Source organism: Cyprinus carpio, chromosome A23 (assembly GCF_018340385.1).
Source record: "Cyprinus carpio isolate SPL01 chromosome A23, ASM1834038v1, whole genome shotgun sequence".
Classification (NCBI taxonomy): Eukaryota; Metazoa; Chordata; class Actinopteri; order Cypriniformes; family Cyprinidae; genus Cyprinus; species Cyprinus carpio.
In genome coordinates this window covers 4594341-4610603 of record NC_056594.1, presented here as the reverse complement: position 1 = coordinate 4610603, position 16263 = coordinate 4594341, and the positions used below count along the sequence as shown (strand labels likewise).

Here is a 16263-nt window from a genome sequence, read left to right as displayed (position 1 = left end):
AACGGGCCTTTAGTCTGGATCTGGGCATCAGTTTATGGCCTTATCTATAACCTAATATACTGACAAAAGACAAGGTCTACAGAAACACAACAACTGTGTGACCGTCGACCCCAGGGGTTAAAATGTACCTTTAGTTTTATATCACACATCGATTACTATGTTATTCATGTGCTGCAGTGATGTGCAAACATTTACTTGTCCTCTTGCAAAATGATAAATTAAAATGAAAAATGTCATTTTCAGGGTTATGAAAAAAAATTGTGTATGATTGACTGATCAGCAAAAACACAGTTCTTTTCTATCAACTGTTTTATGCAAGATCTTTTTAATCACTAGTCCATGTTAATATTGAAATGAATAAAAGGACAGTAAGTTAGCTACTGTATTTCACCGCTAGATGGAGATGTCTACTCTTTTTGCTCATATGAGAAAGACTACCAGTGCTTAGGCTACTACTCCTGGCAGACGTGAAATAAAATATGTTAGTATTATTTCTTCCAGGTACTGTTTTATAATTGTATTCAATTATATATTAGCTATATATTATACTATTTTTGTAGTCTTAAAACGCTTTCTTACTAGCTAGTAGTATACAAGTCCTGGAATGCATCTATCTATCATCTATCTATCTATCTATCTATCTATCTATCTATCTATCTATCTATCTATCTATCTATCTATCTATCTATCTATCTATCTATCTATCTATCTATCTATCTATCTATCATATATATTTGAACTATATACGTTTTTAACAGGTTGTTTTTTTTTCTAGCCTAGAGGCATTCAAATGTAACATAAATATAAATTAACAGATGTATCTAATAAAAAAAGAACACACTGATAATAATAAGTCAAGGATCAGTAATTCATTGTATCATTGAGATAAACATACTTATAAACTTGTGATAAACTTGTTTATTTAAATGTAAAAAATCCACAACCATAACACTTAAAACAATCTTGGAAAGAAAAACAATAGTTTTAAGAAAATATCTTCAATAAAAAATTGTAAGCATATGGCAATCATATAGAGGAAAAAAATAAAAGCTTTTTTTTTTAATATGCAAATAAATTACTGTAGCAAAATAATCCAGTGAATGTATTACAATCAACATTTTTTTCTTTTTTGCTTTCTGTATTGTTGTGTTGTAATATTTGCATTATGAAACAGATATTATGGGTATGTACAGATATGTACAGAAATAACTTATTATTATTATTACTTCTGAACATTGTTATTTCTTACCGTCTGTTATTCATCTCCCCATAAAATCACTGTCTTCATTTAAAAACAGTAGGTCTCTACAATACTGCAGTTCTACATTTTGTTGTTTGTTTTTGTTTTAAATTTGCAAACAAGCTGGTTTTCAGCTTATAAAAGTGTACAAAAGTGCAGTTCCTGCTAGACAAAGTACTAATGCAGTCGTTTTAAAATGAGCATATGTCATTAAGCTGTGCCTCAGTGCATGTTGATTGCTGGCGAAATTATTCACAGAGTCCTGGAGAGGCAGAAATATGACAGTAAGTTCAAAATCTGGTTTCATGCGTTCATAACACACAAAATACATACATCAAGCACATACTTTAGTAATTAGTAGTGAATAGTCCAGTTTTGAGATTTCACAGGATTGGACTTTTTTATTTGCCTTTACAGGAATAATTGTTTACAAGATTACTGTTTTTATGGCTGTACAAAGTGCATGAATATTATGCATAATATTTAATAAAAGCATTGAGGCAGTTTATGATTGACTGTCTGTCTCTAAAACACTTGCCATTGCACAGGGCTTCAAAATAACCCAGGGTTAAAAGATGTCATCTCAGACTTGAGTACTGTTTAACACCAAAAGATGACTTTTAAGCCAAAATTTAACCAGAGTCATTAAAGTTAATTAAAACCATAAAAAATGTTGTTACTTGAAATAAAAAGAAATTTAACTGAAATTAAATAAAAATATTTACAAAAAATTAAATATTTTATTTCAGACAGTTGTCAAAGCAACATATCTTATTTTAATAAAACATATATATATATATATTATAAATATATATATATATATATATATATTTTATATATATATATATATATATATATATATATATATATATATATTAATAAAAACTATAATAGTCTCTCAATGATACTAAAATAAGACTGAATTTAACTTTACCTTTGAATGATGTCAGGCCATTGGCTACTGATGCTGGTGCGTCTTCATCTTTAAGAGAAAAATTGTGAGAGTCATTTGTGATGAGTTATTTTTTATATTGTATAATAGACTTTAATAGTCATTAAAGTTAATTAAAACCATAAAAAATTTTGTTACTTGAAATAAAAAGAAATTTAACTGAAATTAAATAAAAATATTTACAAAAAATTTAATATTTTATTTCAGACAGTTGTCAAAGCAACATATCTCATTTTAATAAAACATATATATATATATATATATATATATATATATATATATATATATATATATATATATATATATTAATAATAACTATAATAGTCTCTCAATGATACTAAAATAAGACTGAATTTAACTTTACCTTTGAATGATGTCAGGCCATTGGCTACTGATGCTGGTGCGTCTTTAATCATTTAAGAGAAAAATTGTGAGAGTCATTTGTGATGAGTTATTTTTTATATTGTATAATAGACTTATAGTTTAGAAACATTCATAATCATGTAATTGATGTACTGTAAATGACCAAAATGTCTGATTTCTGTTACAATATTATGACTGGTAGAAACATACTTGGTTACAAAAGTAACCCGGTTCCCTGAGAACCCTGGGAATGAGTACTGCATCCTGTTAGATGCTATGGGGGAAAAGTAATTTTTCTCCTGAACTGAAGCCTTTTTTAATCACGCAGTGAATCTGCACAGCCATTGGTTCGTGCAGTATGTTTGTGTGAACAGTACAATCACGCCATGCCGTGGCATAGGAATGACAATGGTAATCCTAGTCCTAGGCACCTCAGGGCCAAGAGAACAAGAACAATAAATCCCTCCAGGCTAACAGGCTAAGCCTCACAAAGGCCTCACCCGGCCAAGTGATCGTTCCAGAAGACTTGCACAGCCTCAGTACCTGTGGGGCCGAGAACGCACAAGTAAGTTCTCTGATAGGTTGGCATATTACATCCAAACTTCAGTCAGAGCAAACTGCGTGCCAGTTAAGCAGAAAGAACCCTTGTCTGCAAGCCAGGGACATCCAGGTTATAGAACATAGCAAAAGTGGACGGCGAGGCCTAGCCAACTGCCGCACAAATTTCTGCAATGGCCACGCCGCCAGACCACACCCACGAAGAGGCGATGCCTCTAGTTGAGTGGGCTCGTACTCCAATGGGGCACTGTAGGCCCAAGGAAGAGTAGGCTAGCAGAATAGCACCAATTATCCACTAAGAAAGTCTCTGCTTCGTGACCGGGTGTCCTTTTTTCCCGGCCCCTGAAGCAAACAACGAGCTGTTCCAATTGCCTAAACTGGGCGGAACGCTTGATGTAAGCTTTCAGAGACCTAATGAGGCAGAGTAAATTCAACTCCTGGTCCTCTCAGGAAGGAAGCGCAGAGAGGTTGATAACCTGTGCTCTTAATCGACTTGAGACTTTCAGGACAACCTTGGAGTTGCCAGGCCCAAACTCAGGTGCAAGGCCCACAGCTATGTCCTGGGGTGCCATATCATCCTGTTCGCCTGGGAGAGGAGATCTCACCTCATGGGTATAGGCCAAGGAGCTGCTATTAGCAGCTGTGACAGCTCTGCTAACCAATGCTGGTTTCTCCAGAGCGGGGCCACCAGGAGCACTTTGCGTCTCTGTTCTCTGATCTGCCTGAGTACCTGTGAAAATCCAGCGGTTACACCCATAACTGGATGGGGTGATTGGGGGCTCATGAGAGGCAGCTTGGGGGGTGGTCTGGCTGCAGTGAGACTTGGTCCACTTCTCTTTCTGTCCTTTTGCTCAGGATGACGCCAGAGGCGGTGCGTCCAGTGCTAGCTTAGACCAGGGTCGCTGCACTTCAGAAACAGGTAGCAGGTTTGGCTGGCTGGGCGGCGATGGCTTTTGTAAGAAGTGTCGCATGGCCCGGGACAATTTCTGTGCTTCAGTAAAGCACTCAGCGTTGGGAGAGACTGGGGTGTCAAGGAACGGGACCTTGTCGGCGTCCTTGATTTCAGTTAGAGTCAGCCATAAATCAATCAGACTGGCCATGGAGCCCCCAATAGCCTGAGCTGTAGCTTTAGTGGTGCACAAAGCCAGGTCTGTCACGCTCCTCAGCTCCCTGAGTGTCGCGGGGTCCAGGCCTGACTTATCTGTGCTGGCGAGGAGCTTGGCCTGGAAGACCTGGAACACGGCCATTGAGTGGAGCGCCGAGGCTGCTTGCCCTGTAGTCACGTCCAGCAAGGGCTGACGTCGTCCTTCATGGCTTGGACAGATGGGCAGCCTCAGCCTTCCAGCCGATTGCAGTGGGCGGGCAGAGATTGTGTGGCCACTGCCTCGTCGAGCGGAGGTAGCTTCTCATACCCCTTGTCTTCAACGCCGTTGACCGAGGTGAGGGCAGATGAAGTACGGAGGCGGGCAAAGTATGGGGCACACCACGATCTGATGAGCTCGTCGTGGACCTCCATGTGCACAGAGAGGCGAGACTCATGCTCTCACAGTGGGAGCAATTCGTCTCGGTGAGCACGTATTCCGTGTGGGATTTCCCCAGGCAGAAAACACACTAATGATGACTGTCATCAGCTCCCCTGCACGTACCACAGTAATGGTGCAGCATTTGCAACAAAGCCATGAAATTTGCTTTTTAGAAATTTGCAAGGCATGTCAATGGCGTGCAGGCTCTTCAATTAGCGGAGATTGCGAAGAACGTCGTCATCGCTTAAGGAGAAGAAATCTGAATCCAATGGTGAAGGAGCCACTTATATAGCAAGATGACTCCGCCCATTCTGGTGGGCTTCATGGCCATAGGTTTGTGCAGCACCACTGCCAAGCCATTGGTTTGTTTTTAAAACATACTGCAAGAACCAATGGGCGTACAGTTTCACTGCGTGATTGAAAAAGGCTTCATTTCAGGAGAAAAATGACTTTTTCCCCATAGTGTCTAGCAAGACGCAGAACCTGTGGGGTATCGATTGGGAACACACTTGTTAGGTCTCTTACCTTTAATCACACCATCCTCATGAACAGCTGAAGCATGGTCTAAGATTAGTTCTGCTTTTTCCTGACATTCTGAATGATAACAGAGAGAGTGTGGCAATTAGTTTTACAGTATTTAAAAAATACAAAATCATACTTTTGGCTTGTAATACGAGCAAAAACTTGTTCACTTTGAGTCACTTAATATTTTTTACAAAGTATAAAGTTTGGGAAATAGTATATTGGAAAATCATTTGATTGTAATGTTAGTAAAAGCACATACCCTCCAGCTCTGTTTGTCTGTTGTCCATGTACTCCTTCATGGGTGAAATAGTTTCTGCAGAGTAATCAAAAACCCATATAAATTTACAGAGAAATTCTACACACACAGACACACACACACACACACACACACAGACACACACACACACACACACACACACACACACAGCAAAACTTACGATTCTTGGAGTCTGTCATTGAGAATAACAAATCCTCTGGTGCTGTTTCTTTTACCCCTGATGATAAGAAATGAACATTTTTGTAAGGAGTAATTACTGGTACATATAAAATTTAATTAAAAAGACACAATATAATGACCATATTAGACAATCACAACAATAATTAATGATTGTCCTCTTTACTGCATGTGAAATTGCATTTCTAGTTACACGACTGTTTCAAAGTTTCAAAGTTTGCACTAAATTTATCAAAAGTGACAGTAAAGACTTTTATAATGTTACAAAGTTTTCTATTTCAAATAAATACTTTTCTTTGAACTTTCTATTAAAAAAAATAATCCTTAAAAATGTATTACGATTTCCACAAACATTTAAGCAGCACATCTGTTTTCTACTCTGCATTGATAATAATAAGCATATCAGAATGATTTCTGAAGGATCATGTGACACTGAAGACTGGCGTAATGATGCTGAAAATTCAGCTTTGATCACAGGAATAAATTACATTTTAAAATATATTACAATGGGAAAAGTTGTTTTAAATTGTAATAATATTTTATAATATTACTAATTTTACTATATTTTTGATAAAAAAGCAGCCTTGGTGAGTAGAAGAGACTTTTGAATGGTAGTCAATGACAACAAATTCAAGATGGCTGAATCTACGTCAAAGGGTGTCAAAGTGTTTAAAAGCAATTTTATATTTTAAGGCAAGCAGCTATTTAAGTGTACTAGAGTGTAAATGGTGTTTACACTGAGTGTAAATTATAGACCAACTGTAAATATCAGTAAATAAAACCCTGTTTACACTAATGTCCATATATTGAGAGATTCAAACTAAGTGTAAACAGAAGTGGTACTACAGTATTTGTAGTCTGAGCACTGGGTGACACAAGGCTGGTTACTGGTGCTTGGTATGAATACTGCATGCAAGACCAACAGCATAAAGAAGCTTAATTTCAGAAGTATGTGTATTAATTGCTGATTGTACCTGGTTTACGGGTGATTTTTAGAACGATGCATCCAATGATCAGGATTACAATACAACAGACGAGACTTCCTGAGATGGCCAGCAGTATCTTTCTTTTAAAAACTGTAAAAATGAGGGAAATGCACACATTTAGATAAAGTGAGTTAAATCAACATTTTCTGAAAAAAAAAAAAAGTTGTTTTTTTGCCTGTTTTGTCTGTCATGTTGACAGAATATGTATAATCTCACTGAAAATAAAATCTATAAACTTAATTATTATTATTATTTTCTTTCAAAAATCTTAAAAAGATTCTGACATTGTTCTAATGAACAAGTTATTCACATCTATACACTATATGAAACAGGTTTAATAATAAATATTCTCATTACTCACTAATATTATTGGCTATGGAGCCGTCACTCAGAGCGGAGTACAGTGGTCTCTTTGTGTTTATTCCCTTGCACTTGAATTCACTTTTGATTGTTTCTTCATTTCCTGTCACTTTGAGTACATCTGAGGATCCATTGAGCTCCTGTCCGTTCATGAACCAGGTGTAGTTCCACTGTCTGCCGTCTGAGACGTTACACCTCAGAGTCACATCCCCAGTCATGATGTCGCTCAGTTCAGTCTCCATTCTCAGAAATGCAGGTGGACGAGCTAGAGCAAAGTAATATCTTACTTTATCATTTTTTTTAAATATATATATATATATATATATATATATATATATATATATATATATATATATATATATATATATTTTCATAGTGAGCCATCTAATCAGGATAGCCCTTAGTGCTTTTCCTTTTACCAATTTTAGTAACTATTTAAAATGTACTCGAAATCACTCCATAATTGACACCATATATGTCCAAAGCATATCATGCAGTAAACTACACTTTTAAAGTATTTCTGTCATAATTTACTCATCCTCATGTCATTCCAAACCTGTATGACTTTTTTTTTTTTTTTTTTTTTTTTTTTGTGGAGCATTAAAGGCATGGTAGGTAATTTGGTTCAAAAACTTTTTTTTTTTTTTTTTTGTTATGATGGTTGAAAGTCTCTTCACATCCCGACAGCAATCACTAAGTTACTAAGTGCTCTAAATTTTTTATATGTATTTATATTGTCTGTGGAAGGCATAGGAGCATAAATCAAGAGCAGACCTATCAAAAATGGAAGGCATTATTATTTTAATATTCTGTGCTTTGTACTGTAATAATTTCTCACCGGTGAATAAGACATGAGGTAAACTGACAGCGTTACATTTCACTGCCTGTGAGCGTTCATGTGTTTTGGAGGAGTCATGGCTTTGGAAAGTGATTTGCAGAAAGGGTGGGATCTTATGCTTTCAAAGCTAGCTTGCTATTGCTAGCCTTCCGAAATCGCCTACCCTACCTTTAATGAAGACATTCTGAAAGTCAACGGCGTACAAAACAACATTAGACCCCAATGACTTCAGAATGGACAGAAATTAGTGCATTTTTTAATTAATATCAAAATATATTTTGTGTTCCACATAAGAGGAAAGTCATACATATCGAAAAAACAACATGACATGAGTGTGAAATGATGACAGAATTGTCATGTTATTTTGGGTGAAACTGTCCATTTAACATGTTAACTAATCATTTTAAATTTGTTGATTTGTTATAATGAGATGGTCGCAAAGGTACTTTATATGGACAGAAGGGTCTAACTCACTCTGAACTCGCACTTGTAGAGTCTCACTGTCCACTGAGAAGTTTCCTCGCTGTGCTTTGCAGTAATAGTCACCAGCGTCAGTCAGAGATACTGCGTTGATGGTCAATTCTGGATTTGTGATCCGAAAGTTTAAGTCTTTATACCACTTGTATTCCCAACCTACTCCTGTCATGTTACATTTAAGCTGGACTCGCTCCTCAGTGTAGAAGAATTCAAACCACTCATGTTTTGTGATGGTTGGTTTTGGTTTCTTGTCTAGGAGCAACAGAGGTAAAAAATTAGAAACAGTGAACCACCTTTAAACAAAAACTGTCTTGAGTTGCATGTGCTTTTTATTATATATTGTCCAAAAGTAAATGAACGGAATCATGCTGCTAATAGTGTCTGACCACTGACAAGGAAAGTAGACGGGAAACTGTAAATGCAGACATGAACCACTGTACACTGATACAGCTTCTTCATTGAAATGCATTTTAAAGGCGTCTGCAACTCTTTCTTTCAGATATTTCACAGAAAATCATATTTTTAAAGCAGTTCAAAATATTCAACAGCTTTTTCACAGGACTCTCTTGGTGCCTGTCATTTTTCATTCATATCTATTAATAGTAGAATATCATAAGTAGTTTTACCCTGAATATGAAGTTGCACAGCTTCAGTTTCTCTTGTAGTCACTGATGTTCTCGTCAGATGTTTTCCTCTGCAGGTATACTGTCCTGAATGACTCGCTTTTGCTGAGCTGATGGAGAGTGTGTTTCCAGAAAAGGAAATCTTCTCATCTCTTTTAACCAAACCTCCATTTTTAAACCATTCATAGCCCCATTTATTTGACTCTTCATCAACTGAACACTTCAGAGTCACTTTCTCAGTTTGGTAGAACATATTCCATTCAGACTCTATTGACAGATTTGGTTTAGGTGGCTCTGCACAGATAAACAGCATAACAGAAATGACATTTTTCTAACATTGTTTCTGGATATGTAAAACTGCATCAAAATATGTAACTTACCTCTTATTGTCAATATTGTAGACTTTGTATATGTCATCTCTCCCCTTCTTACTTGACAAGTGTAATTCCCTTGTTGAGAGCATGTAGCATTTTGAATAGTGTAAATGGGATTGTTGTCAGTGTTTACTTGCTGTGAATCTTTTTGCCAAAAATATTGCCATTTTGAAGTCTTCTCTTGAATGCTACAAGTGAGTTTGACTTGTTCTCCAGTGTAGATCTCTGGGTGTGATGGATCTTGCTGCAGAAGGATTGTTGGCTGTGATCCTTTATAATTATATAAAATATGATAATTTATAAAATGTTTTATATTGACAATGTACATTGTATTTTATAATGTTCTTTCATATAATTTTAAAATAATCTAAAAACTAAAGAAAAAAATATTTATTTTTATGCATTTATTACAATTCAGATTTCAATGAAATTTTGCCTAAATTGAGGTTGATAATAAACAGCACAAACTTCAATATTGAATAATTACAAAACATACAGTGTTGACAAAATTTGAGTTATTAAATAAGCATGAGGTTATGATTTATGCAAAATCCAATTAACTGTCTTCTGATATAAGAAACTTTAAAAATGGCTGTATTTCACAATGCAACAGATTATGATTTAACCATGACATGCTACTTTAAGCTAAACAATAATAGATACTTACCATGGACTGTTATCAAATGTGGTGTACTTTTTGTAGTCATCACATTTCTGCCCTGCAGCTCAGCTTGACACATGTAGGCCCCGTCATGACTGGACTTTACTGAGAGTATGAGAGTGTTCCCTGTTATGTTTGTTTCACCACTAGAGAAGATTTTGCTTGAGTTCTTGAACCACATATAATTCCAGTTTTCTGGAACACCTTGAATCACACACTGCAAAGACACTTTTTCACCAGGAAATGCTTCTGTCCAGTTAGACTGGATTTGTGGTTCAGGTGGTTCTAAAAGAAGAGAAGAAAATAGAGGGTGAATGAGGTCAGATAGAAAACACAGAACCTAATGCTAACATGTTCATGCATTTACTGGGAATTTTACTGAGGCATCGTAAACTCAGTGAATGCACAATAGGAATAATATTACATAACAGAAATGATTAAAATGAGGTAAATTATGGACTCACTCTGAACTCGCACTTGTAGAGTCTCACTGTCCACTGAGAAGTCTCCTCTCTGTGCTTTGCAGTAATAGTCACCAGCGTCATTCAGAGATACTGCGTTGATGGTCAATTCTGGATTTGCAATCCAAAGGTTTAAGTCTTTATACCACTTGTATTCCCAACCTACTCCTGTCATGTTACATTTAAGATGGACTCGCTCCTCAGTGTAGAAGAATTCAAACCACTCATGTTTTGTGATGGTTGGTTTTGGTTTCTTGTCTAGGAGCAACAGAGGTTAAAAATTAGAAACAGTGAACCACCTTTAAACAAAAACTGTCTTGAGTTGCATGTGCTTTTTATTATATATTATCCAAAACTAAATGAACAGACTCATGCTGCTAATAGTGTCTGACCACTGTCAAGGAAAGTAGACGGGAAACTGTAAATGCAGACATGAACCACTGTACACTGATACAGCTTCTTCACTGAAATGCATTTTAAGGCGCCTGCAACTCCTTCTTTCAGATAATTCACAGAAAATCATATTTTTAAAAGCAGTTCAAAATATTCAACAGCTTTTTCACAGGACTCTCTTGGTGCCTGTCATTTTTCATTCATATCTATTAATAGTAGAATATCATAAGTAGTTTTACCCTGAATATGAAGTTGCACAGCTCCAGTTTCTCTTGTAGTCACTGATGTTCTCGTCAGATGTTTTCCTCTGCAGGTATACTGTCCTGAATGACTCGCTTTTGCTGAGCTGATGGAGAGTGTGTTTCCAGAAAAGGAAATGTTCTCATCTCTTTTAACCAAACCTCCATTCTTAAACCATTCATAGCCCCATTTATTTGACTCTTCATCAACTGAACACTTCAGAGTCACTTTCTCAGTTTGGTAAAACATATGCCATTGAGACTCTATTGACAGATTTGGTTTAGGTGGCTCTGCACAGATAAACAGCATAACAGAAATGACATTTTTCTAACATTGTTTCTGGATATGTAAAAATGCATCAAAATATGTAACTTACCTCTTATTGTCAATATTGTAGACTTTGTATATGTCGTCTCTCCCCTTCTTACTTGACAAGTGTAATTCCCTTGTTGAGAGCATGTAGCATTTTGAATAGTGTAAATGGGATTGTTGTCAGTGTTTACTTGCTGTGAATCTTTTTGCCAAAAATATTGCCATTTTGAAGTCTTCTCTTGAATGCTACAAGTGAGTTTGACTTGTTCTCCAGTGTAGATCGCTGGGTGTGATGGATCTTGCTGCAGAAGGATTGTTGGCTGTGATCCTTTATAATTATATAAAATATGATAATTTATAAAATGTTTTATATTGACAATGTACGTTTTATTTTATAATGGTCTTTCATATAATTTTAAAATAATCTAAATACTAAAGAAAAAAAAAACTTATTTATTTTTATGCATTTATTACAATTCAAATTTCAATGACATTTTGCCTAAATTGAGGTTGATAATAAACAGCACGAAACTCAATATTGAATAATTGCAAAACATACAGTGTTGACAAAATTTAAATAACACAGAATTATTAAATAAGCATGAGGTTATGATTTATGCAAAATCCAAGTAACTGTCTTCTGAAATAAGAAACTTTAAAAATGGCTGTATTTCACAATGCAACAGATTATGATTTAACCATGACATGCTACTTTAAGCTAAACAATAATAGATTCTTACCATGGACTGTTATCAAATGTGGTGTGCTTTTTGCAGTCGTCACATTTCTGCCCTGCAGCTCAGCTTGACACATATAGGCCCCGTAATGACTGGACTTTACTGAGAGTATGAGAGTGTTCCCTGTTGTGTTTGTGTCACCACTGGAGAAGATTTTGCTTGAGTTCTTGAACCACATATAATTCCAGTTTTCTGGAACACCTTGAATCACACACTCCAAAGACACTTTTTCACCCGGAAATGCTTCTGTCCATTCAGACCGGATTTGTGGTTCAGGTGGTTCTAAAAGAAGAGAAGAAAATAGAGGGTGAATGAGGTCAGATAGATAACACAGAACCTAATGTTAACATGTTCATGCATTTCCTGGGAAATTTACTGAGGCATCGTAAACTCAGTGAATGCACAATGGGAATAATATTACATAACAGAAATGATTAAAATGAGGTAAATTATGGACTCACTCTGAACTCGCACTTGTAGAGTCTCACTGTCCACTGAGAAGTCTCCTCTCTGTGCTTTGCAGTAATAGTCACCAGCGTCATTCAGAGATACTGCGTTGATGGTCAATTCTGGATTTGTGATCCAAAGGTTTAAGTCTTTATACCACTTGTATTCCCAACCTACTCCTGTCATGTTACATTTAAGCTGGACTCGCTCCTCAGTGTAGAAGAATTCAAACCACTCATGTTTTGTGATGGTTGGTTTTGGTTTCTTGTCTAGGAGCAACAGAGGTTAAAAATTAGAAACAGTGAACCACCTTTAAACAAAAACTGTCTTGAGTTGCATGTGCTTTTTATTATATATTATCCAAAACTAAATGAACGGACTCATGCTGCTAATAGTCTCTGACCACTGTCAAGGAAAGTAGACGGGAAACTGTAAATGCAGACATGAACCACTGTACACTGATACAGCTTCTTCACTGAAATGCATTTTAAGGCGCCTGTAACTCTTTCTTTCAGATATTTCACAGAAAATCATATTTTTAAAAGCAGTTCAAAATATTTAACAGCTTTTTCACAGGACTCTCTTGGTGCCTGTCATTTTTCATTCATATCTATTAATAGTAGAATATCATAAGTAGTTTTACCCTGAATATGAAGTTGCACAGCTTCAGTTTCTCTTGTAGTCACTGATGTTCTCGTCAGATGTTTTCCTCTGCAGGTATACTGTCCTGAATGACCCGCTTTTGCTGAGCTGATGGAAAGTGTGTTTCCAGAAAAGGAAATGTCCTTATCCTCTTTAAGCAAACCTCCATTTTTAAACCATTCATAGCCCCATTTATTTGACTCTTCATCAACTGAACACTTCAGAGTCACTTTCTCAGTTTGGTAAAACATATGCCATTGAGACTCTATTGACAGATTTAATTTAGGTGGCTCTGCACAGATAAACAGCATAACAGAAATGACATTTTTCCAACATTGTTTCTGGACATGTAAAAATGCATCAAAATATGTAACTTACCTCTTATTGTCAATATTGTAGACTTTGTATATGTCATCTCTCCCCTTCTTACTTGACAAGTGTAATTCCCTTGTTGAGAGCATGTAGCATTTTGAATAGTGTAAATGGGATTGTTGTCAGTGTTTACTTGCTGTGAATCTTTTTGCCAAAAATGCCATTTTGAAGTCTTCTCTTGAATGCTACAAGTGAGTTTGACTTGTTCTCCAGTGTAGATCGCTGGGTGTGATGGATCTTGCTGCAGAAGGATGTTGGCTGTGATCCTTTATAATTATATAAAATATGATAATTTATAAAATGTTTTATATTGACAATGTACGTTTTATTTTATAATGGTCTTTCATATAATTTTAAAATAATCTAAATACTAAAGAAAAAGATACTTATTTATTTTTATGCATTTACTACAATTCAGATTTCAATGAAATTTTGCCTAAATTGAGGTTGATAATAAACAGCACGAAACTCAGTACTGAATAATTACAAAACATACAGTGTTGACAAAATTTGAGTTATTAAATAAGCATGAGGTTATGATTTATGCAAAATCCAAGTAACTGTCTTCTGATATAAGAAACTTTAAAAATGGCTGTATTTCACAATGCAACAGATTATGATTTAACCATGACATGCTACTTTAAGCTAAACAATAATAGATTCTTACCATGGACTGTTATCAAATGTGGTGTGCTTTTTGCAGTCGTCACCTTTCTGCCCTGCAGCTCAGCTTGACACATGTAGGCCCCGTAATGACTGGACTTTACTGAGAGTATGAGAGTGTTCCCTGTTGTGTTTGTGTCACCACTAGAGAAGATTTTGCTTGAGTTCTTGAACCACATATAATTCCAATTTTCTGGAACACCTTGAATCACACACTGCAAAGACACTTTTTCACCAGGAAATGCTTCTGTCCAGTCAGACCGGATTTGTGGTTCAGGTGGTTCTAAAAGAAGAGAAGAAAATGGACCAAACTGTTATGTGAATGAGATCGGATAGACAATACAGATAGATAGTAGATAATATGCAGTGGCGGCTCATTTTGAGGTGAAAATAAGGACGATTTAACATTAATAAAATTCACAATTCATTTTAGTTCATGACTCAAAATGTGTATTATTTGTTTGTAATTTCAAACTTGTAATACCATAACGTGAAAGCTCCACTTTTCTATTGCGAATGTGATGAATCTGCTGATATTTACAACTGCTAAATGATAGAGAAGGGGATGGGGAGGCCGGGGCCAATCACTAGAGAGTGTTTACTTTCAGCAATGAGGAGTGTTGAGAAAAGAAACCTCGCAAGGAGGGCTAGCCTCCCTTCTGGTATATCAACCATAGACTATAAAAAACATGGAGAAAGTGTCCGTGACATCACCCATAGGTTTCCACCCACGCATCACTACTGGATCATCGAAAATGATCAAAAAGGAAAAATGAAAAATGATCGATGGTGGTGACAGCAGCGGTAATCCACCTGTCACTCAAGTGACCACGCCCTTAATTATGCAGAACTTTAATGCTTAATATAATTTAAACGGATGAGTTATAAAAAAATTCACCTCTTCACAGTTGTCATGAAGAGCAAAATTAGCTATATGGACCAAAATAATTTTTTGAACCAGGCTATAAACATGATTTTTTTTCTGCTGTAAAGTTGGGCATTTTAATATGGGGAGTCTATGGGATTGGCTCCCTTTTGCAGCCAGCCTCCAGCAGCCAGTTGACGAATTATAGTTTAAGTCACTTCTGTGTTGGCCTCACAAGAGAGAGTGGGAGGTTGACGCTTGATATCAACCAATCAGTCATCATAGAGACATAAATTATGTGATATTAGTTTGGACGTTTCCTGCAGCCGCTGTGCTGATTATGTACAAGTACTTATGAGTAGCGATATTGATTATTTTTTGATTTACCTAACTATGGAGATACCACAACTTTGCCTGGCATTTATTTGTGAATCGTGTCCTGTGCATTTGTATATAGCTGCACGCATTTGTGGATCGCTTCCTGTGCATTTGTAGATAGCTGCACGAATCTGTGAATCGTGTCCTGTGCATTTGCAAATTGTGAAACATTTCTTGCGTCAAGACGTGCTGACAATCCACAAATACGTTCTATGATTGGTCAGTGAAATGTGGCTGTTATTTGATTGGCTTGAGTAGATGGTGGGTGGAGTTCACTTATTTGTGGATTGTCAGCACGTCTTGATGCAAGAAATGTTTCACAATTCACAAATGCACAGGACGCGATTCACAAATGTGTGCAGCTATCTACAAATGCACAGGACACAATTCACAAATAAATGCCAGGCAAAGTTGTGGTTGTGACATAAATATATATTTGTGAATATGTTTTTTTTTTATTTGCAAATCTCATTTTATTTATTTGTGAATTTAATTCATGTTTGTGAAACTTTAAGATTTATTTGTGGATCTCATTCTATTTATTTGATAATATGCTTGATGTTTGTTAATCTCTTTACATTTATCTATGGATCGTAATCTATTTATTTGGAATTAAGCAAAAACTCTACCTCCATACCAAACTGTCATTCGAACAGAATATATGCAGATTAAAAATAAAGAGAGATAGAACACGCCTAAGCTGGATATATGTTACAGCAGTCGGCTTAATTAAATAGCACAACAGGCAGCTCTCTTTTAACAGACTTTTAAGAAGGGATGGATGTTTGCTTCAAGTGAAAAGACAGGTAAGTGAAGTCA

The 16263-nt window shown here is 36.0% G+C and overlaps 1 protein-coding gene across 4 annotated transcripts in view; it reads right to left on the bottom strand.

The window, feature by feature from the left end:
• Positions 1–909: 909 nt before the first annotated feature.
• LOC109064089 (titin-like) overlaps positions 910–16263 on the bottom strand; it is an 80710-nt gene continuing 65356 nt past the window's right edge. For 2 of the 4 annotated variants that reach the window (XM_042712701.1, XM_042712704.1), the window contains 15 exons: positions 14206–14484; positions 11405–11668; positions 11028–11318; positions 10399–10653; positions 9941–10219; positions 9280–9543; positions 8903–9193; positions 8274–8528; positions 6963–7226; positions 6590–6691; positions 5599–5655; positions 5421–5474; positions 5162–5230; positions 2175–2222; positions 910–1502 (listed from right to left, as the gene is read on the bottom strand). In XM_042712701.1, coding sequence (XP_042568635.1) covers positions 1489–1502; positions 2175–2222; positions 5162–5230; positions 5421–5474; positions 5599–5655; positions 6590–6691; positions 6963–7226; positions 8274–8528; positions 8903–9193; positions 9280–9543; positions 9941–10219; positions 10399–10653; positions 11028–11318; positions 11405–11668; positions 14206–14484 — 2786 coding nt within the window. In that variant the 3' untranslated portion in view covers positions 910–1488. Of the gene's footprint in view, positions 1503–2174; positions 2223–5161; positions 5231–5420; positions 5475–5598; positions 5656–6589; positions 6692–6962; positions 7227–8273; positions 8529–8902; positions 9194–9279; positions 9544–9940; positions 10220–10398; positions 10654–11027; positions 11319–11404; positions 11669–12080; positions 12360–12538; positions 12794–13167; positions 13459–13544; positions 13692–14205; positions 14485–16263 lie in introns of those variants that run through there. The other 2 variants (XM_042712702.1, XM_042712705.1) reach the window with 2 other exon arrangements.